Source organism: Pseudorasbora parva, chromosome 1 (genome assembly GCF_024679245.1).
Source record: "Pseudorasbora parva isolate DD20220531a chromosome 1, ASM2467924v1, whole genome shotgun sequence".
In the NCBI taxonomy this organism is placed as follows: Eukaryota; Metazoa; Chordata; class Actinopteri; order Cypriniformes; family Gobionidae; genus Pseudorasbora; species Pseudorasbora parva.
Genome location: NC_090172.1, coordinates 55,225,879 through 55,243,656, shown reverse-complemented (window position 1 = coordinate 55,243,656; position 17,778 = coordinate 55,225,879). Strand labels below are relative to the sequence as shown.

The 17,778-nt window shown below is 38.9% G+C and overlaps 1 protein-coding gene across 14 annotated transcripts in view; it reads right to left on the bottom strand.

Annotated features, from left to right (window-relative positions):
• Window positions 1–191: 191 nt before the first annotated feature.
• The window catches only part of ehbp1l1a (EH domain binding protein 1-like 1a), a 50,073-nt gene continuing 32,486 nt past the window's right edge, over window positions 192–17,778 (bottom strand). For 11 of the 14 annotated variants that reach the window (XM_067445271.1, XM_067445275.1, XM_067445276.1 and 8 more), the window contains 17 exons: window positions 17,696–17,761; window positions 14,725–17,234; window positions 14,583–14,631; window positions 13,981–14,187; window positions 13,239–13,712; window positions 9,417–12,551; window positions 8,766–9,003; window positions 8,521–8,675; window positions 8,348–8,396; window positions 7,740–8,258; window positions 5,570–5,621; window positions 5,374–5,408; window positions 5,073–5,184; window positions 3,925–4,024; window positions 3,716–3,789; window positions 3,168–3,282; window positions 192–1,299 (listed from right to left, as the gene is read on the bottom strand). In XM_067445271.1, coding sequence (XP_067301372.1) covers window positions 1,209–1,299; window positions 3,168–3,282; window positions 3,716–3,789; window positions 3,925–4,024; window positions 5,073–5,184; window positions 5,374–5,408; window positions 5,570–5,621; window positions 7,740–8,258; window positions 8,348–8,396; window positions 8,521–8,675; window positions 8,766–9,003; window positions 9,417–12,551; window positions 13,239–13,712; window positions 13,981–14,187; window positions 14,583–14,631; window positions 14,725–17,234; window positions 17,696–17,761 — 7,981 coding nt within the window. In that variant the 3' untranslated portion in view covers window positions 192–1,208. The remainder of the gene's footprint in view (window positions 1,300–3,167; window positions 3,283–3,715; window positions 3,790–3,924; window positions 4,025–5,072; window positions 5,185–5,373; window positions 5,409–5,569; window positions 5,622–7,739; window positions 8,259–8,347; window positions 8,397–8,520; window positions 8,676–8,765; window positions 9,004–9,416; window positions 12,552–13,238; window positions 13,713–13,980; window positions 14,188–14,582; window positions 14,632–14,724; window positions 17,235–17,695; window positions 17,762–17,778) is intronic. The other 3 variants (XM_067445283.1, XM_067445284.1, XM_067445285.1) reach the window with 3 other exon arrangements.

Below are 17,778 nucleotides of genomic sequence, written 5' to 3'. Positions count from 1 at the left end.
TAGATTGTGAAACATGATTATGAAGTGAAACTTCTGGTTAGAGCTCTGCTAAATCAGCTCTTTCTGTTACTGGAGCTCATGATGATGATGATGACCGAATACTTCCTTTAACACTAAACTGCAAAATACTTGAAAACACACTTCTGTACATAGATGTTCCTGTTCAATCAAAACCAAGTTTGGATGCAATACAGAATCTTAAAACAATTTTATTTCCCAAAGGCGTGTCAACTGTAGTGTGTTAGCTGACATCAGGACTTTTCAAAAGCAATTCACTGTGCAACCCAATACAAATAACGTCAAATAACATTGCAGACAAAGTGTAAACAGGGCCAAAGATAATATCAATGCATCTCTAAAACAACCAGTCACTAAAAAAAAAAAATACCGGTAACATCACACACACACATACACACGCTCAAAGGAAATTCTAGTGAAGTGCTTATTTACTGTTGAAAGTACATCTGGTCTGCATTCTGTACCATTCCTGACAGATGATGTTATATAATACAAAAAATTACTTTTTTTATTCAGATATGCCAACACTCAAATGCATGCACACACTCTCTTTGAGCGATCCATTTTACATGCCCTATGACATTACAGGGTTATTAAAATAGAGAAGGCAACCCCTGTAACAGTAGGGGTGTGTGGGTGTGTGTGTGTGTGGGGATGGGGTCGTCACATTGGGCAATATGGAGAAATTGTGCTTCTGTGCTTTCGACATTCATTTATTTATTTAGATTAGTTTAACATATGACTTGATTTAAAATTGCCTAATCCATCTTTCAAAACTCTGCAAACGTATATATATTTAACCTAGTTTTGACATGAAATATCTTAAAATTACTGTGCAGCAACTGACTTGTACGCACAAGTTAAATAATAAAGTAAATAACACTGCAAAGGCCACATGTATATTATTAATTCACTGAAAATGTAAAACAGGTCTGTCAGAACACTATTGACCAACTTCCTATAAAACTTTTTCAAACATATATTCTGAGACTAAAATGTCTCTAAAATGAAAACAACTCTTAATTCACCCGAAATGGGCATTCATGCTGCTCGAACTTTTCAACATGAGGACTGAAGATTCATCTAGTCTCCTTGTCATTTATTGTAATCTGGTCCACACACATCTCAATAGTCCATCAGCACAGTGTTTAAAGGGACAGTCCTGTGTAAAAGCAGGTGCACAGCATCCCTTACTGTAACACACACTTCTCTTTCCGACTTCCATACTTCCTGCGCCTCAATTCAAGACCTCTCTCCAACCTCTCGTCCTCTTCAAGAGCCCTTGAGGATAAGGAGAAAAGGAGAGAAAAAGAAAGAATGAGTAGGTGGTTGCCCATGTAAAAGAATTAAGATCAGTAAGATTTTTAATCAAAAATAAAAAAGTATCTTATGCTCACCAAGGCAGCATGATCAAAAATATAGTACAAGTAGTAAGTAGTACTTACTTTTTAGTACTAGTAGTACTTACTTTTTTATTTGAATACATTTTAAAATGTAATTTATTCCTGTGATCAAAACTAAATTTTCAGCATCATTACTCCAGGCTTCAGTTTCACATGATCCTCGCTTTAAAAAACATTTCTCAGTTTTATTAATGTTGAGAACAGTTGCGCTGCATGCCTGCTTTTACTTTACTTTGTAGAAACCACAATCCATTTTCAGAATTCTTGGATTAATAGAAAGATAAAAAAAACACATGTAGTGCTGTCAAATCGATTAAAGGTGCACTATGTAGTATTTTTGCAGTAAAATATCCAAAAACCACAAGGCCAGTGTTATATATTTTGTTCAGTTGAGTACTTACAATATCCCAAATGTTTCCAGCTATTTGTAAATTGTGAGAAAATTTCTGTTTTAACCAAGGAGCCGGGACGTCACCTGTCAATTGTGTCATATCTGCGTTACCTCGGTTAGCGCTTTACTCTTAGCAGTGTGAACAAGTGTCACAGCAGATGCGGAGTGAACGCACAGAGTAACACAGAGTCATAACATCATTTTAAACACACTTAAATGTATCTAATATGATCAACAGAGCGGCGTTACCTTATACTCATGACCCGAAAAGCGGAAATGGTGCCAGCAACTTTGGCTTAATAAAAGTCCTGCTGCTCGCGAGGCATGTGTAGTTCCTCTTATTAACAATTGTTCCAGCGGCCTTAACTCAGCAGTTCCAGCACTCTGCGCTTAAAGGGATACTTCACCGCTTTTTCATATTAAACTCTCTCCCTCTCTCATTTATGTAAATAGGGGGGAGATGTGAGGAAGGATTTTTCAGGTGCGCCGAGTCGAAGTACTCTCACAAGTGCTATTCCGCCATACATTATAGTTCTCCTTTTTAATCCGCTTAGAAAAGCACCACGTTTTATTTTATGTCACCATACAAGGTCGTTTAACAATTCGTGTAACTGTATTTAAATAGGGGAAACGTGGAGGTGTTTGGTACTTCTAACTTGATCTCTGTTTGGTACCATAGTGAATGAACTGGGCTTAGTGGGCTAAGCTAAATGCTATCAGATCGTCAGCGCGCATCAGAGAGATTAAGTGCACGCTCAGACGAGAGAGGTATGTATCAACTCATTTTAGTTAAGGGAATAACATAGTTTAATATGAAAAAGCGGTGAAGTATCCCTTTTAACTTGGTGCCATGAAACTACACCTTTGTTTTGAATAGGCGACCTCTAGAGGACGGAAAAGTTACAAAGTGCACCTTTAATCACATTCAAAATAAAATTTTGCTTTTACATAACATTTGTATGTGTAGTGTGTATAATCATTATGTATATATAAATCCAGTGCATAGAAGACTTAGACCAGGAATTCACAAGAAGCACAGAGTATAGCCGCATCCTAAACCACATACTTCTCTGCTAGGTGAAAAATAGTATGTGACCAAAAGTAGTATGTCCGATTTCAAAGTACTCATGAAAAGGTAGGCAACAAGTACCCAGATGACCTACTACTACCAGTGAGATTCTGAAGTGAAATGACGAAAGTAGTACGTCCAGATTATATTCACACTACACACTCATACTATATAGGAAATACTTTTTAGTGGTCGTGAAGCAATTACTCATTCAAAATAAGTCCCTACTCAAGAGAGTATGCGATTTTGGACGCAGCCCATGTCTTGTTATTTGAATGAACCTCACCCTCTCTCTTTGGCATCTATGTCATGCACAAGCTCGTCCCTCTGGTTGACTAAAGACACCAGCTCCTGCAACAACAGCTGCTCTCGGGTTTTATGAGCCTGGGTTTTCTTCCATTCTTCAAAAGAAAGACAAAAAAGGTGTATAATGAAGATTTTTTCCAAATGCTAATGAAACTACTTGAGTGGCAGAACATCTTTAAAATGTAAAAACATACATTATTGGTCAGACCAAAGATTTTCCTAACTAAGACATGTTCCTGGATCAACATATTTTGTTGATCCTGGAACAACATTTCTGTCTGAAAATTTTGTCTTAACCCTATCCCCACCAATAAACCTAACCCTACCCATTACTTATCACTAATAAAAGGGAAAAGATACCCCCGTTTAAACTGACATACATTGTAAACTGATCCCTCGAATCTGATTGGTTGATTGGAATGTTGATCCAGGATTAACAAAGATGTTGATCCAGGATCATGTTGTACTTTGTGAAATCCCGTTCTCAATTCTTAAAGATACAGTTCTCCATTTCACCAACAGTCATACCTTCCACAGCCATTAGATCTTGCAGTTCTTGCTTCAGCAGCTCAAACCTCCTTTCCAAATCTTGCTCTTCTTGTCTGTCAAACAGAAAGAAAGATAATGATCAATGTGTCTTAAATGAGCCACTGTTGAAATGAAGTTTTAGAGAGGCCAACATCTAAATGAGTATAGTGGAACAGAAAGTAACTGAGAATAAGTGTGAAAAGGCATACAGTAACTGTAGATGGTCTTGTCTCCTGATCAAAGCGTTCTTCTTGTTGACCAGAGTAAACCACTCCTGAATCAGTGCCTCTTCTTCTACACGATCACTACCTGTAAGTGCATGTTAAAAACAGAGGAAAAATGATGCAGAGGCATTTTCACCCCATAATCACAGCCCAATGGAGCAGTATCTGACTCATGACGACATCAGACTACGTTTCTTATCATCAATGTTGAAAACATTTGTGCTGCTTAATATGATTTATTTTTATATATTTATTAGGGACAGTGTGTGTTAATGTACAGACATGATTATACATGAATGTAAACACACCGGATTGTAGCCAAAGGCTAATTTCCATCCATTGTATCATTATTGCACTTCCTTAAACTGCACGCTCAACAGTATTTTTGACACAGAAACGTCCAACTTAGTTTTTGAAACTTTGTCTATGTTTAGGATGGGAATCCAAGTCTTTAACAGTGTAAAAAGCTCAGTATGCATGAAACAGCATTCCACCACCCTTTAATAAATAGTTTAAATGGAAATGTAGATTGGTACTAAAAATGAGTGCAAGTTTGGTTTAACCAGAGTCGATTCTCTCAATGCTAATGGAAGGCTATTCCACAGATTCCCACCATGAACAGACAACGCAGTCTGTCCAAAGGTGGTGCGTCTGTGTGGTATTACCAGGTCACCTATAGTAGTAGCTTGCGTGATCCTTTCTGAACTATCTTTATATTTAATAAAATCATTCAATGGTGGTGTGTGAGGGAGTGTAGGACCTTATAGATCAGACAAGCTCTTTTAAGGTTAATCATGTTATTAAGATCCAATAATCTATGCTTTCTCAAGATATTACAGTGATGGTACGAAATGGGTTTTTAAACAATTATTTTTAAACTTCTTTTATAAAGAAATTTTTGATGGTTTTAAGTGTTGTGGGACAAGCAAGAGATCAACTAGTCAAACAATAGTCCATATGAGAAGTTATCATAGAATGAAAGTAAGTTTTTGCAGCACTCATGGTTAGATTATTTCGAATATGTTGAAAATTAAACCGAAAATTTAACCAATTTATATTTATATATTTTAATTTATACAGTTTTTGAGATTTGACTTGTATAGGCAGTCTAACTACTTTAATCAGTGACTTACCAGATTCCATAAGTCTTCTGAGTTTCCTCTCCACAATGTCTGCTCTGCAATCTATCTGCTTCTGCTCAGCCTCCAGCGCCTGCATCTCACTAAGCACATATTGACTGATATCCTATAAATAGACATACACACCATCTCATGTCTCATCTCACAAGTGTCATGCAAACACTCAAACTCAATTGCAACCTTTTCAAATATTGGTTGGGAGCTATCACGTATAAACTAAACTATGAAAGACTTTTTAATTTAGGGTATATTTCAACTAACGTTAATCATCACAAACAGAAAATCACTGAATGACCTGGTTGTCTCCTGCAGTGGCCTCTTCTACATTTTCTACAAGACAGAAGAACATACAAGCAATAGTCAACAACATTTTACAACACAAAAAACATTTTTCATAATTCCCTACAGTCTGCAGAAAACGTTTTCAGAATCGGTTATCAGTTTAGCAGTGTAAAAAGCCTGTGAAAGGTGTGTTTTGAGAAAACTCTTACGTGACTCTGAACCTCCTTTGGCTGCCTCGGTTTCTGCTTGGACTGATGCAGTCTGGGTAAAAACATCATAATGTACAGCAGCTCAGAAATATAATACTGTTCATACAGATTAACCAATTACATGATAACGAAAATAAATACAAGGTTCAAGCTACTTCAATATAAATGTATAATGAGAACCTATATAACATCTGTAAAACTTCATCAAATGTCTGCTAATATTCCAGATGTGTGTTTTAAATGCTTGGATGACAAAGGTACACTATAGCATTGCCTCTGGGAATGTCCAAAAATACAAATCTTCTGGAAGGAGGTTATAAAATGTATGTCAGACATGTTTAACCTTACAATGCCTTTGAATTAACTTTTGTATTTTGGGAATATATCCAATGGACTTCATACATCAAACATCAAAACAGATCAAACTCATAGACTTTGGTCTCCTCCAGGCCAGAAGAGCTATTGCATTATGCTGGAAGAGTATGGATGCTCCATCCATGAATATGTGGATAAAGGAGGTATCAAACTGTATTGGACTGGAAAGGCTAACTTATATTGCTACGGGCAAGAGGAAAGACTTTGATCAGCTATGGGAGCCATACATAAATATCATATAAAATGTAAATGTAGACCTTACTGGAAAATACTTTTTTATTTACTTATTATTATTTATATATTAATAAATATATTTATTTATTTATTATTATCATTATTATTATTGTATATTTATTATTATTGTATATTTATTATTATTATTATTATTATTATATATTTGTAATGCAGTTCTCTCTTAAGAAGTGTAAATTGAATGTGTGTATGTAAAGGGTGTATGCTTGTGTATTTGTTCTGTGGTTGTAAAACAATAAAAGGCAAATGGACTGCATTTAAATGGACTACATTTATATATAGTGCTTTTATCCAAAGCGCTTTACATTTTTGCCTCACATTCACCCATTCACACACCGACGGCGATGTCAGTCAGCCATGTAAGGCGCCATCCAGCTCGTCGGGAGCAGCTGGGGTTAGGTGTCTTGCTCATGGACACTTCGACACTTGGTCAGGTGGAACCGGGGATTGAACCACCAACCTTTCGGTTTGTAGACAACCTACATGAACCACTGAGCCACTGCCGCCCCAGTGAAAAGGCCAATAAACATATTTAAAATATATATATATATATATATATATATATATATATATATATATATATATATATATATATATGATAACTGAAAAATAATAACCCTCACAATTTTTTTAATATAAATATGTTGTGATGGTCCATGTTTTACTGATGTTTGTGAATCTGTGATTCGTGTTGTCATGAGAGAGACATTGTTTTTGGAAATGTATTGTACTATGATAGCATACATACATACATACATATATATTTATATATATAGTATTAAAAACTCATAATATTGTTTTGTATTTTTTATCAAATCAATGCAGTCTTACGCCGGCGACACAAGCGTGGTGTGAGCACCTCGGCTGCGTGGCGTGTTTTTATTTTGAATTCCATGTCAACAGGTTAGAGCTTGCACACTGCCCGAGTGACGCCCGCGTGACGCGCGGCTCGAGCCACGCTGAAAACGTGTGCATGTTAGAAGTAGAAACAACGTCTATTTTTCACACGGCACGCAAGCATGTTGGAAGTGTTTCCAGGCAAAATAGAATAGGAAAAGATGTTTATATGTAATTTTGACATGAATACATATTAATAAAATTACATTTTGATGTTTGAAAGTCTCCAAGTTTCAACATAAATGCAGATATAACTGTAATTTAAATAAATAATAATAATTGTCGATTTTTTCAAATATTGAACGTCAATACAAAATGAAATATTCTGTAGCCTATTTTGCCGTCAATACCAGATGTATGGTCAATACTCCCGAGTGCCGACGTTGTCTTAACTGTATCAGTAGGCTATATATTTATGTTTAATATGAAGTATTGGCCTTCCCTGTACATCAACTAGTACGTCAGACACGCTCCTGGTGTGCAAAGGCATAGAAAATGCCACGCACCCGCCCCGCAACTGACACGCAACAGAAACACCACACAAGGCTTGCAGTGTGTCTTCGGCCTTAGTGATCATAAACTACATTTTAAAAACTTGTATTTATTTCAAACCTTTGATCGGTGGAGTATGTTTTTAATGTTTTACCTCAGTACCGCTCTGCTGTTCGGGTGGTTCGGGCTCATCCAGTGAGTCTCCCCGCAACTTCGATCGCCGTTTTTTTACAAGATCTGCATCCTTGACGTGAGAAAAGGCCTTTGAGGTGTGAGTTCTGGGTGGTGCCACCGGAGGCTGAGCAGCCCCTGAACCTCCAGCCTGGCCCTGCATTCGCTTCATTCTTGGAGGTGGCACCAAAGCACCGGCCTTTCCCTCCCTTTCAGGTAAGCTCCCATTGGTCTCTAAAGTGATTCCGCTGCTCTGAAGTCTTTCGGCACAGTAGCGAGCCGCGGCTACAGGATCGGCTTCCTCCCTCTTTTCACCAACAGCATAACTGGACTCGTTGCTGTTCTTTTCGATCTGAATAACACTGAGCTCCTGGCCCATGAAAGAGGTGCGGATCTGGTTGAGATACGTCATCACGATGAGCCTGTCGGGCACTGCCAGCAGCACCATGTCAGAGGGCTCTATCAGCCTGGAGATGCCCAGTTCAGCAAAGCCATCAAACGCCTATGAATAGAAAAATCTTTTTTTTTAACATTTCCTGATCACATAAAAAAAGAAAAAAAGTAATCCAGTATTAAAAGGGGGTGGATCACCTTCTTGTTGTTGCGTTTAATGTCATACGGATCCAACATTTCATAATTCCTAAAACCAAAATAACAAACAAACATATTGCATAAGATTGAGTTGATCCAAGTATACATAACCAATGTAACCTTTATGAAATAAGCTTAATGCCTTCTTCTGCATAAAAAACAAAAACACCCACACTTTATCTGGATGGAAGTGATGCAGGATGGCACAGAAAGCAAGGCCGTTTCTCCATGAGGTGCTGAAGTTTGTTATTCGCACACCCTTGTAACCTTGTGTGACCTTTTGGCACCATTCCAACAGAGACTGGCTTGAATTCACCAAGGTCATAATCTGGATTTGAACACAGAACAAATTAACCACCTGCTCATTTACATCACAATGGTAAGAACCAACATAATAAAAAGTATCAGATCCAACAACCTCTATTTCACTGGTCGGCGATGTGTGAGCTGTGGAACTTCCCTGAAGGTCCATGGCATCTGCTGCAGCTCTTCGTTTATTACGAACAGGCACTGTGGGCTCAACATTGGCCTTCTCTGAAACCTCCAGCTGATTGGCTGATGAAGAACTTGCATCTTCTGGGAAAGAGGCATTTAAACGTTTCTTCACACGAGGCATTGGCACAGGAAAACTTGAGGAATCTTCAGCAGCTTGTTGTCTAGTTAAAAGAAACAAATGAAATATTAAACAAAACTGCAGATTTCTACATCAAAATAAACCAATATTACAAAATCTATTCAACTCATCTCTTTCGAGCATAAAATTAAAATTCAGAATTAGTTTCACAATGAATGACAACAAAATTAAACATACAAAGGCATCGTCAACTTGATCATACATTCATTTATTTTGCAAAATTTTTATGAAGACAGCTTACAGTAGTTTAAATTAAAGGTCAAACTCTTAATGGCTAAATGAACCATACATTGGCATTGTTTTTGAAAACCCAACATTAAGGCAGCAATATTTTTGATTTAAAAAAACACTTACGGCATTTATAGAAAATTAAGTGTGAAAGTGTGCATGTTTAATGCCTACAAATGTGACAACAGTCGGTCCTATAAAACTTACCTTGACCCATCTAAGACAACACCTGTGTCATCTACAGTGTCCATGCTCAAATCATCCTCATTATCTCCAGAATGTACAACATCCTTTTCTTCCTCAACACTTTGATCTTTTTCAATTGGTTGCTCTTTCACAGGAGACTTCTCCCCATTGTCCTCACAATGTTCACCAAGTAGAGCACCAGTCTTGTGCATTTCACTGTTAACCGTCACATCCGTAACTATCTGCCCAATAAGCTCTAAACCAGACTCCTTTTTGTTTAGCTCCAGTTCGTTTACAATTGTGGTGGTTGAATCCTCAAGACTCTCTATCCCTGATTCTGCTATCACCTGCACAGGCACTTCAATGGAACAATGTTTGTTTTCTGAGAGAGGAAGGACTTCTTCTTCAAGTGAATCTACAGGAGTTGGGGGACAAGTCAAGGGATCAATGAGATCTTCTGAAAATGAGCCACTTAGACGTTTCTTTGTACGTGGCACTGGGACTGGCAGACTTGAATCTTGATGGTTTTCTGTTTGGAGATTAATGTTGTCTGGATCTGCTTGAGACACAGTGGTGGATGAAGGGGCTGGAAGATCATCTGGAAAAGAACCAGAGAGACACTTCTTTGTACATGGCACTGGGACTGGCAGATCTGAATATGGATGGTCTTCTGTTTGGGGAACAATGTTGTCTGGATCTGCTTGAGAAACAGTGGTGGACGAAGGGGCTGGAAGATCATCTGCAAAAGAGCCAGAGAGACGTTTCTTCACACGTGGCACTGGGACTGGCAGACTTGAATCTTGATGGTTTTCTGTTTGGAGATTAATGTTGTCTGGATCTGCTTGAGACACAGTGGTGGATGACGGGGCTGGAAGCTCATCTGGAAAAGAACCAGAGAGACGCTTCTTTGTACGTGGCACTGGGACTGGCAGATCTGAATATGGATGGTCTTCTGTTTGGGGAACAATGTTGTCTTTATCTGCTTGAGACACAGTGGTGGATGACGGGCCTGGAAGATCATCTGGAAAACAACCAGAGAGATGTTTCTTCAGCCGTGGCACTGGAACTGGCAGATCTGAATATGGATGGTCTTCTGTTTGGAAAACAATGTTGTCTGAATCTGCTTGAGACACAGTGGTGGATGACGGGCCTGGAAGATCATCTGGAAAACATCCACTGAGACGTTTCTTCACACGTGGCACTGGAACTGGCAAATCTGAAAATGGATGGTCTTCTGTTTGGGGAACAATGTTGTCTGGATCTGCTTGAGACACAGTGGTGGATGAAGGAGCTGGAAGATCATCTGGAAAACATCCACTGAGACGTTTCTTCACACGTGGCACTGGAAGTGGCAGATCTGAATATGGATGGTCTTCTGTTTGGGGAACAATGTTGTCTGGATCTGCTTGAGACACAGTGGTGGATGAAGGGGCTGGAAGATCATCTGGAAAACAACCAGAGAGACGCTTCTTAACACGTGGCACTGGAACTGGCAGATCTGAACATGGATGGTCTTCTGTTAGAGGGAAAATGTTGTCTGGATCTGCTTGAGACACAGTGGTGGATGAAGGGGCTGGAAGATCATCTGGAAAACATCCACTGAGACGTTTCTTCACACGTGGCACTGGAACTGGCAGATCTGAATATGGATGGTCTTCTGTTAGAGGAAAAATGTTGTCTGGATCTGCTTGAGACACAGTGGTGGATGAAGGGGCTGGAAGATCATCTGGAAAACAACCACTGAGACGTTTCTTCACACGTGGCACTGGAACTGGCAGATCTGAATATGGATGGTCTTCTGTTTGGGGAACAATGTTGTCTGGATCTGCTTGAGACACAGTGGTGGATGAAGGGGCTGGAAGATCATCTGGAAAACAACCAGAGAGACGCTTCTTCACACGTGGTACTGGGACTGGAAGATCTGAATATTGATGGTCTTTTGTTTGGAAAACAATGTTGTCTTGATCTGCTTGAAACACATTGGTGGATGAAGGGGCAGGAAGATCATCTGGAAAAGAACCAGAGAGACGCTTCTTCACACGTGGCACTGGGACTGGCAGATCTGAATATTGATGGTCTTCTGTTTGGGGAACAATGTTGTCTGGATCTACTTGAGACACAGTGGTGGATGAAGGGGCTGGAAGATCATCTGGAAAACAACCAATGAGACGTTTCTTCACACGTGGCACTGGGACTGGCAGATCTGAATATTGATGGTCTTCTGTTTGGGGAACAATGTTGTCTGGATCTGCTTGAGACACAGTGGTGGATGACGGGGCTAGAAGATCATCTGGAAAACAACCACTGAGATGTTTCTTCACACGTGGCACTGGAACTGGAAGATCAAGGCATTTCATTTGCATTTTCACGTCAGACATCTCAAGAACATTCAAATCCAAATTGACCTGATCTTTCATGTTCAATTCATCACCAGTTTGGGTCTTTCTTGTCTCTTCAGACTGAGACATATTGTTAATAACAGAAGACAATGTGCTCTTTATTTCAAACTCTTCACTGTCTTCATCAGCAATGCTAGTTTGAGCTTTACTCTTCTTCCTCTGAGGAGTAAATAATGGTGTGTCTTTTGGAGGCAATAGGGGAACATTTTCTCCATTGTTGCTATGGCATGATGCTATCATTTCTTGGGGTGTGGGCTTCTCTTTGGGTGCTGGTGAACAAATCTCAATTTTGGATACCTTTACCTCATTTTCAGCTGCTTCATTTACTGAAGTATCATCAGGAAAATCTGCACTTTGGTGTTTCTTGGTCTGTGACAATGGGACAGGTACATTTGTTTCCAAAGATATAACTTCATCTGCCATCGCTGAAGAACTTTGGATAGTGGTGAGTGATGTTCCTGGCTGTACATTATGTGAAGTACTCTGAGAATAATGTTCAGTTTGTTTTATGACACAGATGTTGTCGCTTTGAGTATTTGGCTCAACTGGTGTTGATAACAGAACGGTCTCTTGAAGAATATCTTGCCTTGGTGGAAAAGGTTCTTCAGAAGTTGAAACATCATTATGTTCTGCTACAGTCTCTGGGTTACTAGGATTTTTTAATGATAAACACATAGCTGCTTTTTCATCATCCAGCAATTCATCCTTAGTCCGTTGGATGAAAAGAGAGACTTCGTTCACAATACGGTGTTGTGGCCTTAAGAATAAAAATACAGTATCACTATATTTATTTTTGTGTTGAGATCTGCAATGAACGCAACAGCTTTCCACTGACACACTTATAATCCACAGCCAACATTAACATAATTTTTATACATACTCAAGCAACATTGCCCCTGCATAAAGTGTCCAGCGATCAGAAATTGCATAGCTTTGCAAAATGCAACAGTAAATTAAAGTCACAACAGCTGCAGATTTTGTAATAACAGCACAGATCTCAGCTCATAATCTTAGATAAACCAACAAATGTATTTAAGGGTGAAGTGTGTACTTTTTGTTTTAACACTTTCTCTTTTCAGTTTAATTTGCAGATACAACGGTAAGTAAAACTGTGGCACTTCCAAAATAGTTTCTTACGGCATTGATTTGGAGGCAAATGATCTATTTGGCCACAATCATTATTTCTGCAATTCCATTTGGTTACACTAAGGGCATTAAAATGACACACTGCACCTTTAGGGCAAAAAGCAGTATTAGACACAATGACAAATATTTTCAAAAAATAAATAAAAATACAGCCATTTCACTACAAATGTGTGCAAATGTGAGGGGGAATACGCTTAAAGAAAAGTAAATTTAAAAAAAATTATATACATATAGCCATGCTGCCATTCGCTAGACTTGCCGTTGTTGGGTTTGAATGCAACACCCTTGAGGAACTCACCCCTCCTCGTGAAATAGTGTGGTTGACACCTCATCCTTCAATATCTCAAACATGTTACTTTCTGTCACAATCTCATCATTACCAGCTTCCTCTTGAACTGAAGTTGTACCCTCTTGTAAGAAGGAGTCAACATTTGCCCTGTCCTCCTCTTCTTTAGTTATCTTATGAAGGTCATCCTCCGTCAAAGGGGGCCACTTCCTCATTAGGCAAAATTCTTCATCTTCAACAAACCAGCTTTCAGACTCTTTTGATGACAGTGATGTTTCTGAACAACCACTAACCAAACGCCACATGTAGGGTTCAGCAGATTCGAACAAATCTGGCTCTGCTGCCTCCAATGAATGATCACATCCACTGGCCGCAGTCCCGCTGCCCTCGGGATCCACAGAGGATGAAAGGCTGTCGAGAGGATCTAGAGCATCCATGACCGATCCAGAGCTGGAGGGCTGCAATATTGCTGCAACTGTCTCATAACTAAAAGAAAGCAACACTTAAAATCTGAATAGTAAAAAATAAAAATATGTATTTTTCCCAAAAAAAAACTGCAGAATATGATATTAATGAAAATGAAATTACTGTAACAAAAGAACACATTTGAATATGGTAAGGAGTAATTTCATTAATTACTCATTACATTTATATAAATCTTACAAAATTGACCTATAGATTTCTAGTGGTTTTAAAATAAAAATCCAAGCCAACATGCTCAATGTTTTCACTCAATTATGTTATTCAATCTTACCCTCTGTGAAAGACATCAACTATACTCTTAACAAGACCAGAAGATTCTTCTTCTTCTGTGGAAGTATCCTCTGCCTCCAAAACCTCCCATCCTAACATTATGGCAGTCTCTCCTGGCTCTGAGACTGTGGTATCATGGGTTTTACTAGTAGACTTCTCCTCAACATGTTGCTCTTCTAGGAGAAACCTCTCCTGATGCTTTTCAATACTGATACAAAATAGTTTACTAGTTAAAAGTGAAGTCTGTTGTGATGCAATTCACATGCACAATGCATCTCTCTCACATACACACACCAAAAATGTTTCTGGTACCACATTCAGTGAGATGATATAATAGTGTTAATGAAGAAAGTCATATATTAGTCAGTTCATTCGAATCATGTTGAGGCATGTTTGGATTATTTTGAATGACATAATGGGTGTTGTCTTTACATGAACAAGCTTGCATAAATCTCCCACAAAGCCAAAACAATGTCAAGAAATTATAATATATGTAAAATAACTAAAATAATGTGGTCTGTATTAACGTAAAGCAAATCAAACAATGTCAAAATTGTCGAAACAACACAAACAAACAAAACAAAAACATGCCATTTAACTCACCCTTCAACCAAGGGCATCTCATGAAAACTTCCTATTTCTTTTGGATTATCTTTAAAAAAAGAAATGAAAACATCTATACATTTCTGAGAACCGCTACTTATTGGTCAATGTTCAAGCCTCCCTCTAATAATATGTCTCTTACCAGTTCCTGTTATGTCTGGTGTTTGATTCCTTTCTGATTCTTTGTATTGGGTAAATTTGGCTTCAAATTTAATGTGTTCTTGAGGTGGACTTGATGGAACAATTGCATATGTAGAAGCATGTGGAAAATCAGGATGCCTAGTTTCAAATGGGGAACATGGCACTTCAGTGACCAGGTTATTGAAATCTATTTCATCGGTTGCAGAGAATACAGCCTCTGAAGGAAGTGGCAAGACATCCGTCATCATACGCTCTTCTTTTTTGAGACCTTCTGAGCATGGAAAACCATAATTGCTGGCCTTATTAGGGCAGGTAGGAGTAAGCAAGAACATAGTTGTTGAATATTCTTCATAATCCTTTGTACAGCTTTGTACAACTGGTCTTTCTTTAAGAGGTTTGACCCATATGGGCTTCTGAGCGGACCAGATCTTTTCTTGAGACTCTTCTATGGGCATTGATTTCACTGTAGGAAAACCTACGATAAATGAAACCATTGGGCAAGAATGCAAAAGGCTGACTATGTCTGGTTCTTTACTGAGATAGAAGCCCTCTACTTTAACCTGTGGTAGAGAGGGGAAACCAGGTATGCATGCCTCTCTCGGGCAGGTGGGCACTAGTGTAAACATCCTCTGCAAAATATTTGTGTCTATTTCTTTATATGGAGTTGATAAATTAAACTGCACAAGCAGTTCTGACCTTGTTCTCAATGGCCTCTCCAACAGGGGTGTTTCATCTGCAAACCATGCTCCTGTGTTTATTCTCTCACTTGATGAGAATCCCATGATTCTTGAAGTCTTCGGAAAACAGTGATATATATCAACCATATTGGGAGGAAGTGTAGCTTTGCGCTTGGGTGCATATGGAAATCCTGGTATTCTTGCCTTTGATGGACAGGTTGGAGCCAATGCAAACATTGTTTTAGTTAATTCATTGAGCCAGTCTACTCTGTCAACAATAGAAACAGGTTGCTTTTTTAAAGATGCACTGCACAATGTTTTCTTCTCAATGGACCAATCTAAATGCTCTCTTTTAGAGGAAAATCCAATAACATTAGACTTCTCCGGGCAAGCTGGAAGCATACGTAGCATTATTGGTTCAGGCACAGATGGAAAACCTGGAATACAGACCACTGATGGACATGTAGGTGCCAGAGAAAACATTCGATGACCGTTTTCTTTGCATATATTGTCCATGTCCAAAACAACAGGGAGTTTCTTTAATTGACTTGACCACAAAAGGACTGTACTTGTAGGCCAATTGGACGTCTCTGGGATCTGGATGCTCGGACAACCAGTTATATGTGAAACCTTTGGGCAAGAGGGGTATATGTATTGCATGCTCAGCTCCATCTGTGATTTAGGACATGGTCTAGATGGAAAGCCAGGAATACATGATGCTACTGGGCATGTTGGTGCCAAAGATATAATTGGTAAGTCTTTTTCATCTGTAATGGGGTCAAAAATACCAGTCCGTCTATCTTTGAATAAATTGCAAAAGATTATTGATTGATCACTAATGCACTCCTTGTCTTCAAGGACCCTTAGAGATGGACATCCAGGGATTCTAGAAAGCACTGGACAGGATGGAATAAGCTCCAACATATTTGGCTCGTTGTGGGTTTCAGGGACAGAATCTGGAATTTGTGCAGTGTTTTCAGATACATCATTTAATATCTCATTTGCAGGCTTGGAATCATCCCTTACTTTAGATTTAGCAATTGTAGACTCTAGAAGATCTAATTCCTCGCACAACTGAGTAATTATTTCTTCGCTGTTTGGTGCAGATGGCAAATCAGGATTAAGTGTTGAAGATGGAACTGTGTCCACCATCATTACAGGGATCTCTAAATACTCAATAGGGCTATCAATATCTAAAACTGGCTTTGTCTCAGGAAGTTCTTCCAACAATGATGCTTCAATGCTCAGCCACTCTTCGTGATGCTTTTCCTCTGGAACTAGTGTCTGTGAAGATGTGTCAACAACAATGGATGTTTCTGGGCAAGATATACATGGGGCCTCTGCGAGTCTTTTAGCAGATGGAAAACCAGGAATTCTCGCTTCATTTGGACATGTACATGTCAGGGACACCATGTTTGCCTCAAAGGGGGATTTGTCCAAGTTTGGCATTAACAAAAAATGTTTTCTTAATCTGCATGGCTCATCCCAAATTATACTTAAATCGGAAGGCCAGTTGATTAAGTCTGTTTTGCAAATGCTTGACAGCGCTGTAGATGGACATCCAAAAACTCTTGAGAACAGTGGACATGATGGAAAAAGATCTACCATGTTTGGTACACACTCTTGTTGCAGTCCTGTAGGCCTATATTTTGCTGTAGAAGGGACCAGACTACTGTGATCTTCTGTAGTCTCTTCTTCTTTCTTTAAACCATCTGCAAATTGTTCTGTTCTGTCTTGTGCTGCCCATAATATACCTTCAACCACATCCTCGTTTTCAGTCAGAGTGTCTCCATCATTTTCAGAAGGTGGAATCTGAGCACTTGTGCTTTGACAGCTGAGAAAAATAAGCATATAATCAGATGTCATATGAGGATGTATGACAACACAAGACAATTTGACTGCATGCATCATTCCAGTTGCTGGCAGCCAATAAAAAGCTTTTCAATGAACGTGTCCTCCTGAACACTTCATAGACCAAATGATGGGCTTTACAACTACAGCAGGCCTAAATTGTCTCCACTATACCTTGTCTGCTGTGCCTAGTTTTCACACCATTATGCATTTATGATTTTTTAAGTCATAGTTGACCCAAAATTGAATGGGTCAACTATGTAGTTTCCATTGGCTAAATAAGAAATGCATACAGGTTTGGAACAACATTTTTCATTTTGGGGTGAACTATGCCTTTAAGAGAACTGTGGATAAATGCTATGCAGACGGAAAAAGTCTGATGCAATTAGGGCAAGGCAAAGCAATAGATTAATAGTCTATCTTATGTTTCTTTGGAAAACTCACCTCTCCTCAACAGTCAGTAATAGTGGCATGTCTGGTATGGAGTGCCACATTCTGAAATGCATTTTCCTAGAAACAAGTGTCAA